This window comes from Lithobates pipiens, unplaced genomic scaffold (genome assembly GCF_037356315.1).
Source record: "Lithobates pipiens isolate NorthernLeopardFrog02 unplaced genomic scaffold, aLitPip1_a1.2 Scaffold_8, whole genome shotgun sequence".
In the NCBI taxonomy this organism is placed as follows: Eukaryota; Metazoa; Chordata; class Amphibia; order Anura; family Ranidae; genus Lithobates; species Lithobates pipiens.
The window spans coordinates 548,965,387-548,979,931 of NW_027507903.1; the positions used below are offsets into that span (position 1 = coordinate 548,965,387).

Consider the following 14,545-nt stretch of genomic DNA (forward strand, 5'->3'; position numbering starts at 1 on the left):
CCAACTAATCGATTATGAAAATAATCGTTAGTTGCAGCCCTACTCACAAGAGAATCATATTTATTTTGAGCATCAAGCAACGCTACCTTTAGGTGAGACCAAGCCCAACTGATGGGATCTTGGATGTTGAGGGTTTTGAAGCTACGAAACGCTAGGTGTGTATACGGCCCAAGTGTGCCCATGTGATGTTGCACAATGTGTATTATTTAAAGCCGCAGGGCTTGGTCCTATAAAGCAATACAGCCACAGCAAATACGGTCAAACATAATCTGTATTTGTAAATGTAATTTTACATATCACTTTGACATGGTGAGAGAAAACAACTCAAAAAAGACCACATTACAAACCAGCATTACAAACATGTATACATTCAATATATGGCTTGGAATAGGAGATTTTGTTTTTTCTGCTTCTGTTTGAGCACACATTTCACTTTTTATTTATTTTATTTATATCAAGTGATTGTCAATGCTGCTTTTTTATTCTGGGATTTGTTGGTCTTTAAATCTCAGAACTCCTCTACCTAATCTGTGTACAAATGACTAAATTCAGCACTCCCCTGCAGGTACATACAGGTTTCCAGACTTCTCAGCTCTAAACAAGCAATATAGGAGTGTGCAATTTAAACGTTATACTGCAATTCAGTAAAAGACAACATGTATGCATTTATATTCTTCAAAAAAAATCCTGTTTAGAGACTTTCATTACTGCACAGATGCTGGCAGGTTATGGATCAAGCTACCTAAAAAAAAAAAAAGGATAAACCTACACATTGGTTATATTAAGTCTAATTTACTAAAAGGACAAAGCTGGCAAAGCCAGACAATAGGGAATTTAGATTTTTACCATGTTTATTTATGAAGTGAACCTTGGGAGATACTGTTCTCATACAAGTCGCAGCACTAGTGTTCCTGCCATAAAGCAAGATAAAAATATTGTCTCAGCGAATGCGCTCTAGTGGTGGCATGAAATAATCCACTTACCTGCTTTCTCTTGGCTTGTTCAACAAGTATGAGATAAATGCCATCCAATCTAATACAATTGGCTGACCAGGCTAGAAGGGAGGTTGATATTTCCAGGCTAATCACTTTTTCTGTCAGAAGTGTGAACAAGGGACATCTGCTACCTCCATAAACATGAACATTTAGCTGATCCCATGTCAGTCACCTGCTAGTTTGCTTCTTACAGCCATCTAATACTATATAAATCCAGTAAGGTAATAATAAAAATCGAATGCATAGCGGGATTTAAAAGAGGCTTGGTTCTTGAGACCCATAACAAGAGGCATGCTGCAGACATTCCTTTAAAAATTATTTGGATGTGGTTGGCTACATTGGCTCTCTGGCTTTAGGGCATTCTAAGTGAGTGACCTGGACCTTGATACATGCAGAAGAGTGGAGCGTAGTGTCTGGATCGAGCAAATCCACTATTCATGTGTGGGAGCTGCATTGTCATTGGCCATCCTATGGTGAAGGAAGAAGACATGGTCAGCAGAAGAAGCCTCTGAGAAGATGGTCTTGATGGTTGTGTTGCTGGAGAAGGACAAACTCTCCAAGGCCAGTGTGCCATAATGTACAAATAAGCCATGCATCCTTTGAACATTATGGCAAGTGCTCCCACTGCATACTCAGCCCTAAGTAGTTCTTTGAGTTGCTATTTTCTTGTTCTGGGTTTGTGAAGCTGTTGCATTCTCAGAACAGGACACAGAGATGCACAAATTATGCTTTACAAAAATGTAGGCTGTGTTTAGTATTATTTGGTACCCTTATTCTCTTTACTAAGTAACTTATTCAGTACAGCTAATTTTAATGCAAGTTTTGCACAGAAGTTTTCAAAAAGTAAGGTAAAGATTGTTGTATTTTGTGATAGGCTTCATCTTTACTACAATTCAAATAATAACTAATACTGACAAAATATTTGTTTTCATTAGTTCCAGGGACCACACTTTGTACATCTGAGACAGAGGCTAGTACCAGATAGAAGTATGGGATATCAGGCTGAAGGCCCGGATGCAGCGGGAAGAGCATGCTGAATCTGTCTGTGAATGGATTTAAACGTATGCATATTAAATTGAGTAGACTTTTTGGCTTCAGCTTGCGATTCTTTCAAGATAAAATTAGCAGTTAATTGTTAAATGTTTTGTCCTTGTAGGAGTTGCCTTAGTGTGCCTAACATAACATAACCTCTTTCAATTTTTTTTTTTTTTTTTTATTATTACAACACCCAAGACAAACAGTTTTTTTCTTCACAATAGCCAATCAAATTCAAGCCTGGGCTAAAGATGACAGCTGGAGAATGAACACTTGAATCTCATTGATTGTTGTGGAGGAATACACACAGTTTTTTGAGACACAATAATATAAGGAATAAGGTTTAGGTGACAAATCCCAGCTAGTGGTGGGCAATCATCTGCCTATATATTTTACTCATTTTGAGTCATCCGTGCTGATTTTCTATATCTGGTGAAACATTTTGGCACATGTCAAATCGCTGATTCTGAAACCTACTCTGTTCATTGTTCCGCCTATAGTGCATTGGGTAACCCATTTGTTTGCAAGGGAAGAACCACTAAGCTGCACTTTTTAATTTCTCACATCAGCAGGTGGACTAGGTGTTCTGTGGGGATTGGTTTTGGAAATGCACTACTTACACTTTCAACACCATAAGCCACTCAACAAATAGTGCTGACAAACTACATATGCCTCCCTAGCGCCCTCCAAAAATGTTGCACACCTTGCAGCTGGGGTCCTTCTTGGCATTTGTTGTTGAAAGGCTCATTAACTGATGCCCTTTGATCTCTGACAGCGGGCCCAAACCTAGGGGCACTGGGTCAGTGTAGAATATCTCAAGGATAAGATCCTGTGCATGCCAGTAACTGCCATGTTCACCCCGGGTCAGGAAAGGGTTGTTCTCTGGGTCCAGCAATGGTAAGCGAGCACTACAGAAGATATCTCCTTGAGAGCCTTGAGGTGCCAACACCAGAATGGCATAGTGATAGGCACTGTACATGCAATAGAAGTCGGCAAAGTAAAGATTTGTCCCCTCATTGAAGAGGTGCCTGGCGGGTACAGTGACTCTCCATCTCCCATAGGGTGAGTCATTTGGGGGCAGGCCTGTGTTAAATTCTGTATTGCAGCTGAAGAACACACCATGAAGGGTACTGCTGATGGGTGATCCATGGCTCCCACTTTGGTCTTTTAAGGATGGAAGCATCAGGCCTCCCCACTTGTCCCTGTCAAATTTTAAAACAGAAAAAAATCAATACAAAATGTGTCTATGTGCACTTGGCCATATACAGCATATATACTACTATATGGCCAAATGTCTGTAGACACTTGACCATTACACCTATATGAGCTTGTAAGATGCTGCATGGGCTTTAATATGCAGTTGCCTAATGCCTACCCCCTCCTTTTTAGCTATAAAACTCAACTCTTTTGGGAAGGATTTCCATATAAGTTTGGAGTCTTCCTGTTGGAATTTATGCCCATTCAGTCAAAAATGCATTGTGAGGTTAGGTAATGCTGTGTTCACAAGAAGGACTGGTTCACAATGGGCTTTCCACTTCATCCCAAAGGTGTTCAGTAGTGTTAAGGTCAGGCCTGTATGCAGGCCACTCGAGTTCCTCCACACCAAACTTGTTAGCTTAGTACACATAGGCTTGTATATGTTTAAAGAGAAAAGGGCCTTCATTAAATTCTTGCCCAAAAGGTTGGAATCACAGAATTGTCTAAATTATTTTTATCCAAGAGCATTATTGATACCCTTCAACTTCTAAGTGCAATCTAAAGGGGCGTCCACCCATGCTTGTGACAATATCATGTAAATGAGATGAACGAGTATCCACAAACCTTTTGCCACACAGTGTAAATGGGTGTAGGAGCTGAGGAATAAACCAGCAGTGGTCCAATCAAAATTGGATTGTATTATGTTTTTCCTAGATATTTGTAGTGTGAGTAGTATTTTTAAGGATTTCTATGTTATCAAATATGTAACTTTATTTATATATTTACTGCTATGTTATTTATCAAGATATATATGAGCTCAGTTACATTTTAAACGCATCAGGCTGGTCATACATATTCTAAAAGGCCAATAAAGCTTCTGTTTTATTGCTGTATAATGTATTTTTATGTGCCGTACGCAGCAAAGTGTAAGGAGACCCTGTTGACGGACCATTTATTGTATGCATGTTATTTACCTGTAACCCCACCACCTTATTAAAACATTCAAAAGACTCAAAACTGTGGGATGTCACCATCTTGGATGTGGTATCAGTAGCCCCAGTTAGTCATATTTACCCTACTGCTCCTCCTCCAGTTATGTAGGGAGGGAAGGAGTGGGTAAGTCAGACCAGAACAGATCATTAGTCCCAGAAGACGGATGGGTCTGTTTGAAATGCAATGTGTTGGAAGCATGCTGGAGAGCTGAACTGCTGTTTATATACAGTGCAGTGGCTTAGGTCTCCAATGGCCCTGCAGTGCTAAGCCGCGTACACACGATCGAACTTTCTGGCAGACTTGGTCTAGCGGACCAGAATCCGTGGGACAATTCGATTTGTGTGTGGGCTCCAGCAGACTTTTTTTCCCAAAAGTCCGAAGGAACCTAGAAATAAAACATGTTTCAAATCTATCCGACGGACTAAAAATTGGGAAAACCGTTCGTCTGTATGCTAGTCCGACGGACCAAATACGATGCAGGGGCAGCTATTGGCTACTGGCTATTAAACTTCCTTGTTTAGTGCCGTTTACGTCATCACGCTCAAAACGACCAGACTTTCGAATGGACTTAGTCCGGTCGTGTGTGGCCAAGTCCGTTCATTCAGAAAGTCCATCAGACCTCTGCCAAAAGTCCGTCGGGAAGACCATCGGACCTAGTCCGTCAAAGTCTGGTCGTGTGTACACGGCATAAGAGAACATCGTGCAGCAAGTAGTGATGTGATTTTCAATGGACAGGCTGTTAACAGAAGGGGTCATGGCTCTAAAGTTAGAGGAACTTCACTCCCCATTCTCCCCCCCCCCCCCCCCCCCCTTTACCTTTCTTAACACATACTCACATTCCCAGTGATCCAGGAGTGTTTTGTACAGATCCCACCATGCCACTGCTGTGTCCCACTCCACCATAATCATCCTTAAAATCATCAGGAGGATGGCTGTCTCTTCCAGGTTCTTGCAGCTGGCCTCCTAATAACACACGTGCAATGCAGAGGATCATTGGGGTACCGGCCGCAGGTACCAATAAGAGACAGCAAGCTCCCAGATGATGCACCCTGGGGCATGCGCAATAGAACACCCTAGACCTCCTGGTATTTGTGACGTGGGAACCTGATGTGTAGGCAATAGAAATGTCATTCTGGCCTAGGTTAGAATCTAGCAAGTGGAGAGCGAATTCCCACACAAGCTGTAATCTAGGAAGTGAAAAGCGAATTCCCACGTGGGCCATAATTTAGGAAGTGGAGAGCAAATTCCCACATAGGCCAGAATCTAGGAAGTGGGGAGTGAATGCCCAGAAAAAGTAATAAAAAAAAATTCATAATAAAAATTTATGTTGAGGAGAGGTAGGGGTGGAATGAGGGAAAGTGGCCTAAGTTGGTGAAGTTCTGCTTTAAGGTAAGTATTGGGCAGCTGTGGGAAAGTTTAGTGACAGTTTAATTCAGTGTTTTTCATCCTTTTTTCAGTCAAGGTCCCTTTGAAAATGATGGAAAGGCACCCCATTTAAAAACTTTTTTTTTTAATTAGCTAATGTGACCCCAGTGCTGACGGAGATGGGCAGGGCCTAGGCGAACAAGCATGCTGTGCAGGGGCCCAATGTTGCTCTTATCAACCGATGAGGTCATTGATTTGTTAGGACACCTGCGGCTACAAGGTTTTAATAGCGCACAATGAAAACTCTTTGTGTAACTTAAAGGCAGGCTTGATCCACCCGCTGCCTTGTTTATAATTTTGGGGCAATTTTAAGGCATTTTGCTAAGTCACCCAAGGGTACTTGGTGACCTTGAATGAAAGGCTGGTATAGATAATAATATACCTGTACAAGAAATTCTTCGTTAACAAGGGCTCAAATACAGGTGAGATTTGTAGTCCCTTAGCACGCGGTAAACACCTTGTCAGCAGTTTCTAATTTTCTAAAGATTGTCTAGATTTTTTTACACAGATAGCAATGTTGCCAAAATACGTTCAATATAATTAATTTCATCCACTAACTCTAAGGCTACTTTCACACTGAAGCGTTGCGGGCACTGGCAATAAAGCAGCGCTATATTTAGCGGAGCTTTACTGTCATTTTAGCAGCGCAATTCCGCCACTAGCAGGGCGGTTTTAACCACCGCTGGTGGCCGAAAAAGGGTTAAAACTGCCTGCTGTAGCGGCGCTTTGCAGGCAGGTTTGCAGCGCTGCCCCATTGTTTTCAATGGGAAGGGGCGCTTTAAGAGCGGTAAATACACCGCTCCTACTGTGCTCCAAACATGTGGCTTGCAGGACTTTTTTTTTTTTGACCGTCCTGCAAGTGCCCGAGGGCTTTCACACTGGAGGGATAGCAGTGGCAGTTTCAGGGTGCTTTGCAGGCGCTATTTTTAGTGCTGTAGCGCCTGCAAAGTGCCCCAGTGTGAAAGGGGCCTAATGGCCTTGGTATGGCTCACAGTGGTGTTGCCCAGGAAGCCCTGCCATGTTTGTGCCTGCAGGCTTTTCCAGGTTACATTCTTGTCCCAGGTTCCCAGTTGCTGCTTAAAATTTTCATTTTTGGCTGAGATGACTGCAAAGACCAATTGACCCAATATTTATAGATGAGAATATACTAAACTACTTATTGGAAATTTACAAGAACGAACAAATGCATATATGCTCTCTACAGAGAGAACGCGACTTACATGGCGCAATCATACTGAAAAATTACATCATGGATGATGTGTAACGTTTTAGTAAATGAAAAAACCAATGAAATGGGGTTTTTTACTAGTAAACTCAAATTTGATTGGTTGTGATACATATTTGCCCATTAAAGATGCAATGCCTTATGGAAGAAGAGTTTTTGATTTAATAATTCTAGAAAGAATTCTGGTAGAATGATTTATCTGGTACCTGACATGCTGGAAATATTCTGCCGTCTGATTCCGGTAGAAGACCTGAAATGACAACATTCGGCCTGCGATCCCCTCTGCCTTCTCCTTCAGCTGCTGCACCTGCTCCATGGCATAATCTGTTTGGGAATATGGAATACACACATGTTCATGTGTTTGCTTCTTTAGGAATTAATTTTGAATATATGATCAAACCGATCTCTGTACTACAGTGGTGTGAAGGATGTCTGTCAGTTTACCTTGTATGAAAATATTTTGGCTCCATCGTTGTAACATTTTTATGGTGATATTTGGGAGACTATGGGAGTTGCGTATTAAACCACTTCAGCCCCGGCAGGATTTACCCCCTTTCTGACCAGAGCACTTTTTGTGATTAGGCACTGCATCGCTTTAACTGACAATTGCCCGGTTGTGCGACGTGGCTCCCAAGCAAAATTGACGTCCTTTTTTTCCCCACAAATAGAGCTTTCTTTTGGTGGTATTTGATCACCTCTGCGGTTTTTATTTTTTGCGCTATAAAAAGAGCGACAATTTTGAAAAAAAAAACACTATTTTTAACTTTTTGCTATAATAAATTTCCCCCAAAAATATATATAAAAAATATATATTTCCTGACAGACTCCATGGCAGCAACGTGTGGGTTAAGTCCCGCCTCCACTACCCTATAGGACACCACTCCCATAAATCTTTGCTCCCTGCCCATGGCCGTGTTCTTTTTTTGTCCTCCTCCGTAGGACCAGACGTTATGGTCTTTCTACCTGAAGATTGCTCCCACACGGTTCCATTGTTGGTTTGGCCGAATTGCGACTGGATGGAATTGTCGCATGACTCCGTTAAGCCCTAGCTACTAGCGGGGTATGGAGTGGGCATTGGATATAAGCGCTGGAGGAAGCCAGGAACCTAGCCACTGGCAGGCAGGCTGCGCATTTGGTCGGATAGCCCAGCTAAATAGCAGGTGACCTATTTTGCCCTGAGAAGTCCGGTATGTTTTGTTCTTACCTTCGGCCTGGAGACGATCGTGTGGGAGCGGTAAGATTGTTCCTCTTTTTCATGGCAGCAGTTTGTGTTTGTTCCTTGCTTTTCCTTCATTTCCGTTAGTTTTTTGTGTTTTCATGTATAAGGGTATAGGCATGGCGGCTGGATTAGCCTGTGTTCCAGCCGCCGCTCACTTCCTGGTTTTTCGTTAGATACGTTCGTTCTGCGCATGCGCGAGTGCGGCACAGGAACGAGGCTTGGTTCGCGCATGCGCGATAGCGGCAAAATGACGCTATTCGCGCATGCGCAGTAGCGGCGCACAGGATACGATGATGGTGTCACTAAGGCGCCCTATTCAAATATAGGAAATAGCCTGCAAGCTTTGGGATTGCTTGTAGGCTATTATATGACTTCCCCTTGTCCAGGATTTCTTCTGTGGAGGTAGGTGGCCTTCTGGGAAGAGGGGGGTGGGCGTGTGTGTGTATGGTGCTCTCAGCCTTACTTATATGTCTTTGCAGCATTTATGGAAACCCCTAGAGATATGGACTCACCTCCGCCTGTATTTGGCCAGCCCTCTCATAATAGGTACTGTCTGGGGGGGGGGGAGTAGGGGGGGGGTCCGGTATTAGTCAGTCTGTTATCTTTCCTTATCTGTGTGTCTCTTCTATCTCTGTCTTAGCCCATCTAGTTCAGAACAGCAACGCAGCTCAACGCATAGAGGAAGCGATTCTTCTAAGTCTTACCACCGGCATTCAAATTCTAAGTCTAAACATCACGGCTCACCCTCAAGATCCGGGCGCCGTAGCGAGGATCGTTCTCGCTCCTCCAAGGCTCATCCAGCCGTTCAGTTATTAATACTTGCTGGGGATGCAGATCGCAAGTTCCTACTGGGAAATCCCTGTGTGACCTCTGCTTTTCCAAAGCCTCTAGTGAGAGAGGGGGTACGGACCAGCATCTAAGGTCCCTTGTGGAAAATGTGGTGAAGAATCCCTCAAGGGGATCGGTGCCAGTCAGGCTCCTGTGCCTCAGTCAGAGTCACCTCAGTCTCCAGTCAGGGAGTCGCATGCTCAAGAGCTTCTGAGGAAGATAGTACCTGTGTGGGGTTTGACTTTGCCTTACTCTCCCCCTTGGTGAAGGCTATCAGAGAGGCTGTGAACTTGGCTAATCCTTCCAAACAAAGGAAGTATTTTAAGCAACTTAAAAGGGAGCGTCTTAACTTTCCATTCCTGTCTGAACTTGGTGAGGTCATCACGGATGAATGGACTAAAAGTTGAGAAAAAGAATAGTATGCTCTCAAAAGTCCTAAGGTTATATCCCTTTAAGGAGGATGAGGTCAAGTATCTGGTTTCAGCTCCTCTCGTGGATGCAGCGGTGATGAGACTAGTAAAACATGTAACCCTTCCATTGGAAGATACAGTTTCATTTAAGGATGCCTTAGATAGGCGGATTGATTCCGATTTAAAGAGAGTCTACCTCACTGCTGGTTTGGCATGCAAGCCAGCATTGGCTTTAGTGGCAATGTCCAAGGCCATGGAAGTCTGGACGGACAGGGTGGATGATACCCTCAGAAACATTTCGAATGAAGTCGCAAAAACTCTCCTATCCAGGAGTTACGGCTTGTATCGGCTTTTCTAGGGGAGGCTTCGATTGACATCATCCGCTTAGTGTCTCGGGTTATGCTTTCAGCTGTAACCGCCAAACGGGCTCTTGGGCTCCGTCCCTGGCTGGCTGATCCAGCATCTAAACAGGTGTGGTGCCATATCCCTTTCGAGGGTTCTTCCCTTTTTGGGAATAAGTTGGATAATGCCATAACCCGGGCCTCTGGTGGGAAGTCGGGGTTTCTCCCTCAGGATAGACGTTTAGAAAGTCAGAGGAGATTTTTTCCTAAAAAGCAATATCAAGAGCAGGCCAGGGAGGCCCGTAGCTATAGACCGGGTCGAAAATATTCCAGGTCATGGAAGTCAAGGCAGTCCTCCTTTCAAGAAATCCGCCAAGAGCAGTGCGACAGGAGAGAGGGAACCAACCAAATCTTTTTGAGATTGGGCCCGCTCAGATAGGCCAGGTGGGGGCTCATCTTCTACTTTTTCGGCATGTCTGGGCAGCCTCAGTCCAGGACTTCTGAACCGTCAGAACGGTCTCTTCAGGTCATTCTTGGACCTTCAGCAGGTCCCCAAGACTAAAGTATGTTCCCACCTCCCTTCCGACCTCAGAAGAAAAAAGGCAGATCCTGTTGGCCTACGTGAAATCTTTACTGGCTCAAGGCGCTGCCGTTCCCGTGCCAGATGATCGAGGGAGAGGAATTTATTCTCCTCTTTTTATGGTCCAAAAGAAAAACGGTTCTTGGAGGCCAGTCATAGACCTTACACATCTGAATCATTTTATCAAAAAAGGTTCAAGATGGAAACCTTGTCAACAATACAACAGTCAGGCGTCTGGATGTTTTCAATAAACCTAAAGGACGCTTACTTTCATGTCCCTGTGGCAGAAGATTTTCAGCAGTTTCTGCGATTTTCAGTAGGAAAACCACATCTTCAGTTCGTATGTCTTCCGTTCGGGCTTTCAACATCCCCCCGAGTCTTTCAAAGGTGTTGTTGGCCGTAGTGGCTCTATTGAGATCCAAGGGGATTCGTCTTCACCACTATTTGGACGATCTTCTGCTGCTAGTCCAGGACAGAGACCGTCTGTTATTGCACAAGGATCAGGTTATTTCCACTCTTCAAGAATTCGGTTGGATCCTGAATCTAGAAAAGAGTCAGTTAATTCCTTCTCAGTCTCTTGTATTCCTAGGCGCACTCTTCAACACAGTGAAGGGCACCATCTCATTACCCGAAGAGAAAGTAGCGGTAATTCGGGACAGAATTCGTCCGACCCTCTCAGCCTCCCATCTCCCGGCTCTTCAGTGCCTGAGAATTATTGGCACTATGGTGGCCACCATTCCAATGGTGAAGTGGGCCCAATGGAAGATGAGACCATTCCAAAAATGGTTTCTTCACCAATGGTTAGGCGACAAGACTCAACTTATCCGGATCACATCTTCAATGAGAATCTCTCTGCCCTGGTGGCTTCAGAAGGAGAATCTATTCAGTTGTCATTCCATTCTCCCCATCTCATGGATATCAATAACTTTGGATGCCAGCAACAGGGGCTGGGGCGCCCACTGTTTGACGGAAGTAGCACAAGGCACCTGGGACTTCCCTTCCAGGGGGATGGTGTCGAATATTCTAGAATTAAAGACAGCCTTCCGGGCGCTCCTAGCCTTTCGTCATCTGATCTCAGGAACTTCGGTTCTTCTCAGACTAGACAACACAACAGCAGTGGCATATATAAGGTGACAAGGAGGTACTCGGAGTCTGGCTCTACCCCCTGAAGAAGGGACAATCATGTCTTGGGCTCAGAAGAACCTGGTCAGCATTACATCAACTTATGTTCCAGGAACGCAGAACGTCCAAGCGGACTTCCTGTCTTGAGTCAATCTGGACAACAACGAATGGTCTCTTCACGAGGAAGTTTTCAGGCGGATTCTAACGTTGTGTTTCTCCCCAGAGGTTGACCTATTTGCCTCTCCTTGCAACAAGAAACTGGCAAGGTATTATTCCAGGTTTCGGGATCCTCAGGCTTACGGAGTGGATGCACTGACGGATCGATGGCGGTTCAACAAAGCTTACGCCTTTCCTCCGATTCCTATTATTCTACAGTTCCTGCGGAGACTCAAATCAGAAGCAGTAGAGGTGATAGCTGTAATACCTTTTTGGCCCAACAGGCCATGGTTTCCGCTTCTAATGCTCCTCAGCGTCAGAGATCCGATTCCCTTACCTCTCAGACCCGATCTTCTATCCCAGGGCTCGAAGCTCCATCCCTGTCCGGCCCATCTATGTCTGAGGGTCTGGTTTTTGAGAGGGGAAGATTAGAGGCTCTGGGTTGTCCCAAGGAGGCCTTTCCTACTCTCATGAGTGCAAGGAGGAAAAGTACCAACCAGGTGTATGAGAGGATTTGGTCTAGATTCACAAGTCACTTGTCTTCCGAGTCTTGCTCTAATGGTAATCTGACGGTTCAGGATGTTTTGGGTCTCTTACAGTCCAGACTAGACATTCCCCTATCTGTCAGCGCTCTTCGTGTACAAGTCTCTGGAGTATCCTGGGCTAAACATCCCTTGGTTCAGCAATTCTTTAAAGGAGCAATTAGACTTAGACCACAGAGGAAACCTAGATTCCCCAAGTGGATTTACCGCTGGTTCTCGTCTTCTTCTCACAACTAGACAGAACACTTTCAATCAAAGAATTGTCCCTAATGACATCTTTTTTGGTAGCCATATCTTCAGCAAAGAGAGTCTCTGAGTTTCAGTCTTTAGGATCAAAGGATCCTTTCCTCACATTTTTTCCTGACAGAGTGGTCCTAGTGCCAATACTGGGGTCGAATCCAAAGGTTACCTCAGTCTTCCACGAAATTCAGGATATTACTCTTCCTACCTTTTAATTCGGCTGGGAGTCAGGATCTTCATCCTCTCGACATGGGAATTATTCTGAAACGATACTTGGAGGCAACAGCTTCTTTCCGGCAATCGGATTATCTTTTTGTTCTTTTTCACTGTAAAAACAAAGGCCTTTGGGCTTTGGTCAGATCCATCGCCACGTGGGTGGTTCAGGCGATCCAGTGGGCTTTTAAAGAGAAGGGCTTGGCTCCTCCTGAGGCGGTTACGGCACATTCCACAAGAAGTCTCTCTACTTCTTGGGCAGCTTCACGTCATGTGGCTCCTGAGTTTATCTGCAAGGCTGCCTCTTGGTCATCCATTCATACATTTATGGCTCACTATTGTGTCGAACCTACCAGTTTATCTTCCATTGATTTTGGTTTAAAGGTGCTGTCGGTTGACAGTGTTACATACATTTTTGTTCAGCATTTTTGCCCACCCGAGTGTGTTTGGCGAGTTATTTCCCACACGTTGCTGCCATGGAGTCTGTCAGGAAAACGGAAAATTCCTATCAAAATACTTACCGTAATTTTCCTTTCCTGATGGACTCCATGGCAGCAGGAGTTCCCTCCCAAAATGGCTGGAGTAGGCTAGTTACCGAACACGGCCATGGGCAGGGAGCAAAGATTTATGGGAGTGGTGTCCTATAGGGTAGTGGAGGCGGGACTTAACCCACACGTTGCTGCCATGGAGTCCATCAGGAAAGGAAAATTACGGTAAGTATTTTGATAGGAATTTTCCGTTTTTTTTTTCCCTCAGTTTAGGCCAATGCATATTCTTCTACATATTTTTGGTAAAAAAATCACAATAAGCGAATATTGATTGGTTTGAAATTATAGCGTTTACAAAATAGGGGATAGTTTTATGGCATTTTTATTAATACGTATTTTTTTTTAAAATGGCGGCGATCAGTGATCTTTATCGTGACTGCGACATGGCGGACACATCGGACATTTTTGACAAGTTTTTGGGACCATTGTCATTTATACAGCAATAAGTGCTATACAAATGCACTAATTCCTGTGTAAATGACACTGGCAGTGAAGGGGTTAACCACTAGGTGGCAGTGTGTGTCCTAGGGGAGTGTTTCTAACTGTGGGGGGGGCGTGGCTGCGTGTGACACGTCATTGATCTGTGCTCTGATCGCAGAGATCAGTAACACTGTCACTAGGCAGAACGGGGAAATGCTTGTTTACATTAGCATCTCCCTGTGAGGCGATCCCGGGTATCCCCGCGGCGATCGAGTCTGCGAGACCCGCTGGCTGCCTCTTAAAGGGCAACGTACAGGTACGTAATTCTGCCTGTATGAGCCCTTCTGCTGAAGTATATCGGTGTGAGGCAGTCGGCAAGCGGTTAACCACTTGACCTCCGGAACATTTACCCCCTTCATGACCTGCCCATTGTTTGCGATACAGCACTGCGTTACTTTAACTGACAATTGCCCACAAATATAAATTTCTTTTGGTGGTATTTGATCACCACTGTGTTTATTTTTTGCGTTATAAAAAAAAAATCAACAATTTAGAAAAAAATAAAAGCAATATTCTTTGCTTTCTGCTATAAAACATATTGTTTATATTTTAAAAACATTTTTTTTAATATAAATTTAGCTTTTTGGCCACAACCATAAACGCTACATTTGGAGAGTCATCAAGGCCTATGATGACAGGTACACCATTCCTACTGTGACACACTGAGGTGGATCGCTGATGTTTTGGGGATGTGTGAACTACAAAGGCACAGGAAATTTGGTCAAAAATGATGGCAAGATGAATGCAGTATGTTAAAAAAAAATACTGGAGGAACATTTGCATTCATCAGTCAGGAAGCTGCGCGTGGAACGTACTTGGACATTCGAATATGACAATAAACCAAAACCCAAGGCCAAGTTGACCTGTCATTAGCTACAGAAGAATAAAGTGAAGGTTCTGAAGTGGCCATCTCAGTCCCCTGACCTCAATATCATTGAGCCACTCTGGGGGGATCTCCAATGTGCAGTTCATACAAGACAGCCCAAGAATTTACAG

General features: G+C 44.1%; 1 protein-coding gene across 2 annotated transcripts in view; it reads right to left on the minus strand.

Moving 5' to 3' along the window:
• Positions 1-253: 253 nt before the first annotated feature.
• The window catches only part of PHYHIP (phytanoyl-CoA 2-hydroxylase interacting protein), a 90,682-nt gene continuing 76,390 nt past the window's right edge, over positions 254-14,545 (minus strand). For both annotated transcript variants that reach the window (XM_077469832.1, XM_077469830.1), the window contains exons 5-6: positions 7,077-7,194; positions 254-3,232 (exon numbers count right to left, since the gene is read on the minus strand). In XM_077469832.1, the coding sequence (XP_077325958.1) occupies positions 2,707-3,232; positions 7,077-7,194 (644 nt within the window). In that variant the 3' untranslated portion in view covers positions 254-2,706. The remainder of the gene's footprint in view (positions 3,233-7,076; positions 7,195-14,545) is intronic.